This window comes from Benincasa hispida, chromosome 3, assembly GCF_027475165.1.
Source record: "Benincasa hispida cultivar pf3 chromosome 3, pf3_genome.v1.1, whole genome shotgun sequence".
In the NCBI taxonomy this organism is placed as follows: domain Eukaryota; kingdom Viridiplantae; phylum Streptophyta; class Magnoliopsida; order Cucurbitales; family Cucurbitaceae; genus Benincasa; species Benincasa hispida.
The window spans coordinates 65,197,284-65,203,929 of NC_143480.1; the positions used below are offsets into that span (position 1 = coordinate 65,197,284).

General features: G+C 35.1%; 1 protein-coding gene across 1 annotated transcript; it reads right to left on the reverse strand.

The window, feature by feature from the left end:
• Positions 1 to 1,907: 1,907 nt before the first annotated feature.
• On the reverse strand, positions 1,908 to 6,368 carry LOC120074040 (pentatricopeptide repeat-containing protein At1g80270, mitochondrial-like). The gene is made up of 3 exons (XM_039027019.2): positions 6,146 to 6,368; positions 4,336 to 4,957; positions 1,908 to 3,260 (listed from the first exon to the last, which is right to left on the reverse strand). Exons 1-3 carry the CDS (start codon positions 6,178 to 6,180, stop codon positions 2,046 to 2,048), a joined length of 1,872 nt encoding a protein of 623 aa, XP_038882947.2. The 5' UTR covers positions 6,181 to 6,368; the 3' UTR covers positions 1,908 to 2,045.
• Between the last annotated feature and the right edge of the window lie 278 nt (positions 6,369 to 6,646).

Genomic DNA, 6,646 nt, shown 5'->3' on the forward strand with positions numbered 1-6,646 from the left:
GTATATGAATAAGGTTGGGTGCCTTATTCTACGGCCTGCTCTGTAGTTGTTATAAAGAGTTGTAAAGTGCTAGAAGTTATCCTAATTCGTACATGTTATAACATGAGGAGTGGGGGTGTCCTTATGCACAAGGGTTTGTACAAGATCGGACCACAAAATCAGTCACTCTTACTTTATAATGTTGTTTACTGTTTAAGACTGGCTATTTCAAAGCGATGACCTAGGTAACTTGACCTTAATCCTGAGCTAACTATGAACTCCTGTTTATTCGAGATTATTCTTAGATTTTCATAGGTGAGGGTTGGCTCAACAGCGCTGGCTCAATAACCTCCCATTTCAGGGGTAAGACCAAATAGATAATTTGGGACATAGGGTGCAAGATGGAATTCACTCCTACTCACTATTAGGGATAGTAGATGGGTCTTGAACAAGGGGCCCCACCCTCTCATTGGCCCGAGAGGGACTCTATTTGTTGGTTGGATTACAAATCAATTGTTCACTAGAGGATCAGTGGGACTTAAGGAACAAGAGGTAATTTCGGGGGTAAAACAGAGATTTGACCCAGTCTTATTACAAACAACCTGTGAAGGGTTAATGTAATCATGGTTATATCGAGTGAACATAATATATCTGTGAGGGAAGTTCAACTATGGGCTTTGGAGTGACCCATTAGTTAACGAATGGGGGTTAATTTGGTCTAATGAGTTTAACTAATTAATCTCGGATTGTTGAGCCCATGATCCGTAGGTCTGCGAGCTCCCCCTAATAGCTCGTAAATGGATTAGCTCTAGAGTAGTGTGATAAGTTAATTTGAAATGTTCAAATTAGAATTAAATGATTAGTAATTATATGAGATATAATTACATGTTTAATTTTAAGAATTAAATGGAATTAGAGAATTAATATTTAAATATGATTTAAATATATGAATGTGGATTTGTGTCAAATTAATTTAATATTTGATATTAAATTAATTAGAATTATTTAAATGGTTTAAATAATTATTTATTAATTTTATTAGAAAATTAATTTATAAAATTAATAATTTTTTTTATATCAAATTATTTTTCTAAAATCAAATTTGGATTTTCGAAATAGAAAAATACACAAATGAAAAAAATGGTTTTTCCATTATCATCTTCAAGTAGCTCATCCTTAACCCACCACCTAAGTCTTCAATTACTCCAAGCATTAACTGCATCTCATGCAACCATTTTCATTGCATGATGGTATACAACATATTGAAAAGATTGGAGTGAATTTGAGTCATGCAATCAATAGAATTTAGAAGGGAAGATCTTGGGGTGGTCTACAACAAGATTTAGAGAGATTTGCAACTGAAAATCCAGATTTCAAGGGTTCTACAAAGGTATGACTTGAAACTCAGAGTATATTTTATATTCTGCCAAAATTAATGCATTAGAGTGCTTAATGATTCTTGTAACTTCCATTGTATCACTCTCTCGTTTCATTTGTATAATTTTATTACGAAATTTAATTTATAAAATAACCGAATTACATTATTCTTAAGATAACAAAAAATTAAATATAATTTAAGATTGAGATAAAACCAATATGGTGTAGCTTAAGAGATTAAAGGAGATTCAAATCAAAGACTTTATTATCAATGAATAACTAAGAGTGATTCCCTCGATAAAGAATTGGAAACGAACTATGGAAAAAAAATAGGAATTAAAATAAAAAGGAAAACAAAAATTCAAATGAGAAACCAAAAAAAAAAAAAAAAAAGATTATCCAAGAATTTAACAAGGTTAATTTAAATTTATCCTAATCCTACTACGTTGGGATGTCTATTATTTTTCATTTTGAGAGTATAAGAAACAAAAATAACCGAAATGAAAGTTAAAGTACCAAAAGGTCAAAATCAGAATATTACGAAAATACAGTGATCAAAATAGAGATGAAATTTCAAAATAGAATCATAAATTTCAAAATTATTCCTAACCAACAAAATCCAAGAACATATGGAAACTTATCCTGAGTCAAACAAATCAGAAACTGCTGTGTTTCTAAAAGTAAATACACTAGCCTAACGCCTGAGCCAAAAGCGTTGACAAAGTTCTATTAATCTTTATATTGTCTGCTTTCATTCGCTCGCTCATGCCAAAAGCTGGTGCCTTGGCGTTGATATAAGCCTGCAGCAGAGAACGAAACTGGCGAGGCCTACTCACATACCCTGCCTCTCTCATCATGTGGAACATTTTTTCAGCATTATGAACGTCTCCCCTTCCTGCATATTGATCTAAAATCATCATGTAAGAACACTGCATCGGTTTCATTGATGTCTGTTGGATCGCCTTTTGTAAAACAGAGTCAGCCTCCTCCACATCTCCTGCCACCACGTAAAGTTTAACGATTTTGTTCCAGGTCAAGGAGCCAATGTGAAAACCGTTGTCTGCCATATGCTTCACGAGATCCTTGCCCTTAGTCAGCATTTTATGGTCTGTGTAAACCTCCAGCATCACATGGTATGGCCTCGTCGACAACTTCTTCCATGTTTTTAACATACGGTCGAAAACTGCTTCGGCTTGTTCAATATTATGCAGCTTCCCCCAAGCAACAATGGCAGACATGGATTCTTTGATTCGAGGATTTGACTTGCAGACATTCCAAACTCTCTCCACTTCATCAGCCATTTGCAATACTCCATAGAGAGGGAGGAGAAAACGGCAAACCCAACGCTTCTTGTTCAGGTCATTCCCCTCGATATCCTTGAGAACTTCCACAGCTCTCTCTTTAAGCCCACTAGAAGCATAGTGCTTAATAATGACGGCTTGTGTGTCGATGTCTAGTTCAATTCCATCAGCCTTCATTTTCTCAATAACTTGGTCCATTCCTACCATGTCATGGGATTGACCTTTAACATCAATTAGTATCTTAAAAGTGAAGGCTGAGGGTTTGACGTTTTCTATCTCCATTACTAATAAAATGTCTACAATTTTCTCCTTGTGGTGTCGCTTGTAAAGAAGAAGCAACTGGTTGCAAGAAAATGCAGTAATCGGAAACCCAAGATCCTTCATTTGATTGAAAACTTTCTCTGCTTTCTTCACATTGTTGGCAACAACACAATTGGCCAATAGTGTTCGGTAGATTGTCTCACCTCTGAAAGATTTTGGGATTTTCGCAACGTATTGTTCAGCCTTTGATAAGCCACATACCTTTGCTATCAAGTCGATGCGAGAAGCATAATCTCTTTCAATAAAGTCAAGATGTTTATTTACCTCCAGCCACACTGATAACTGCAAAACCAAGCATGAAGAGATTATGCCGTCAAAAAATTCTTCAATTCAATCGTAAGAATAATTATTATGACTGCGCATCACAGTTACAACAATAGCGTACTACCTAGGTGTGACCTCAGTTACCCACCAACATTATTAGCTTATTAAGTATTGTTATGGGATGCATATATGGATTCCAGAGTAACAAAGGAAACAATGACAATAATAATAATCTTCGTCAGAAACCAATGTCCTTTTGCAAGACTTAAAACTTGTAGATTTAGGAAATAACTAAAATAAGAAATATTGTGGTAAGAAACTTCAAATGAATAACAAGTGATTCTTTAACATGTTTGAAACCATATTCCAAAGTTTGAACCACGTTTTTCTGCCTTCAACCAAGCTGGCACATAGAAGAGAGTACAGAAATTGAATGAAGCAAACTCTACAAGAAGCAACAAGAAAGAACAAGTCATACAAGAAGCAACCATAATATTTGACAACTGCCACATAATTGAATGATTGTGAGGTAGCAGCAGACCAAGTAACGAACAGCTTTTCCCCGATTTGATTCACATTAACACATTTATATAGACTAATCAGGCAGATGTCTACAATCACCTTCACAGCCCATAGATCATATGGTGCTGAATAGCTCGGTACAAGTGGTAAGAAAAAAAGAAGAAATGTGAACTTGAATCTTGTTCTTTTGGTGAAGGGAGTAACCACCAGAGTTCAATAAAATCGACATACAAATAGACGTCTTATCCTTTGAAGACCTCAAGCCGGTCCTGATAAGCAAATCATAATTATTCTCCAAAAGAAAATACATATAAATAAATAATATTTATTACAATGTAAAATCATTGCATTGATGGTATCACAAGCTTTAAAATTATATGCTAATTACTCCCTTTTTTTTTAACAGGATAGAATAAAGATGCATATTATTTTCTTTTTGAAACCTTAGGAAGTTGACTGTTCATGTATAAGTGCAAGGCTAAGCCTATTGTATTCTACTTGAGACTTAAAGTACAAGAAAAATCAACACGTTTCTAAACAATTTGAACTACAGATAAATTGATGAAATCACCTGCAATGCTGTTCTATAAAGTCGACGTTTCCGGAGATTAAGCATGGTTACTGATATCTCAGATCTGTCTAAATCCTTTCCTTTTCTCACCCATTTATCCAGAACACTATGAACAGATAAACCTGGACAACTCATTATGGCCTCAAACAATTTTGAGTAAGCCCTTCTGTTTATTGGTCTCTTTTCATCCAAATCATGTGTACTGTCACAGGGCGGAAGGTCCTGACACGTAGCCTCTGATAAATCTAAATCATTTTGAGAGGGCCCTGCTAAATCACCATCATCATCTTCAATGATTTTTGGATTAGAAATGAACATGTCGTCTTCCTCTAAATTAGTAGTTTGAGTTGGAATTGTTCTTTTGGGTGAGTCAAGTTCAGAGAACCCATCTTCCAAGTCATCTTCCTCCCCACTACTTCTTGCACCAGCTTGTGAAGAAAGACTGCGTCTGTCCACACCATGTCCTGAAGGCCCACAAATCGCATTGTGAAACCAATTTGAAATTGGAGAACTATCAGATGAGACATGGGAAGTAGCTATGCCACGTTTTACATCTGTGCAAGTAGTCAATACATCTAATCTAAGACAAGTACATGAAGCCCCAATTCCAAGTATTTGGTTCCTAAAAGCAATTAAAAAAAGTGAACAAGCAAATCAGATGATCTCTGAAACATGAAATATGAGGAGGGCTACATTACCCTTTATTTCTTAAATATATATTCTTTTTTATAGGAAAGACTGCTTTCATCGAGAAAAAAACGGAAGAAAACAAGGCCATACAAAAAACAAATGTCCATGAAAACTCCACAAAAGAAAAGGGGTCCAAGTGTCCAACTACAAATAATGTTGCCTGTGGAGTAATTAAAACAAAAATCTTCAAAATTGAAACCCAAAGAGAAACATGAAACCTCACCAAGGACCAAATGCCACAAGGATCCCTCTCTCCGCACCTCTAAAAATCCTATTATTTCTTTCCTTTCAGAGGTTTCAAAACAAAGCACACACCTTGCTAACCACAAAAAGTGACCTTTTTGCGACAAGCAACCACAAAACCAGACTCTGGAAAGACGTTGTTCCACACTGTTCTCACAAACTCCCACCTAGTGATCCAGGTCTTCTGTTTGTTGATACAAAATACAGCAGAAAGGCACTAACGGACAACTTCCTGGGAAGTTGGTCAGTAGTATTGACACGTCCATGTAAAACATGCCAGAAAAAGAATTTGACTTTCTTATGATTTTTTTTTATCGAACCAAATAGTTTTATTGAAAAAAAATGAAAGAATACAAAGGCATAAAAAATAAAAAATAAAAAAAAGCCTGCAAGATCCCTTGGAGAAAGGGTTTCCTCCCTTAAGACGTCAAGAATACAAAAGAGCAAATGGAAGATAAAATAAGCTAATACTCAATATAAAATTGCAAGTAAAGATTTAAAGTTCGTTATTCGACACTGTAAATTCAGGGGAATACGGTACGCATAAAAAATTAGCAGCCTGAAATAAATTTACACTCATGGACTTCATGACACGGAAACAGTAAGCCAAGCAAGCCAACAACAATATTCTCCTTTCTCCTGTTTCATTTCTCTAAATTTAAGTTAAAATCATGTCATTCTTGCAAAACTCTACCTTAGATTGTTCGTTACACATCTGGGGTGCCCTTTTTTTTTTTTCTCTTTTTATTTTGGGTTTTCAGTTTCTAATTAAGAAAAGGAGTTGAATTGACAAAGAGACGGTTAAATGGGAAGAATGATTATGAAAGGCCATTCTCCGTCCTAAAAGAAGTTTTACAGTTTAAGAATAGAAGAATACCTGATGGGCGTAGAAGCTCGACGAAGAGCCCACATGGCGACCGGAGAAATGGACGGAAAGGAAATTCGGAGCTGTGCCGGCGGGAATTGGAGAAGATCAGTGAGGTTGAGACGAAATGAAGCCTAGTGCTTCCAAAAACCCTCCTCACAAGGCAAAATCTCAATTGATTGATACATAACTGCCGAAAGCTTCAAAGTAGTAAGCCCACTATATATATATAATCATCCAAAGTCAATATAATATTTTATTTTATACTTTCAAATGTCATTTTTATGCTATCCAAATTGAATTTGATGGATTAGTAATACGTTTTGAAATAACATAAAAGTGATCTTAATAATTTCAAAATCATTCTCAAACATATTTTTGAATCTTCTTTAGAATTTGGTTTCAAAACCATTAATGCATATAAATTAGGGAGAAGTATTGGAGTCAAATTAGGTAGTAGATTATTTTTTTATTAATATGGTCAGGTTTTCATCTTCCCATCATCTTTAATTT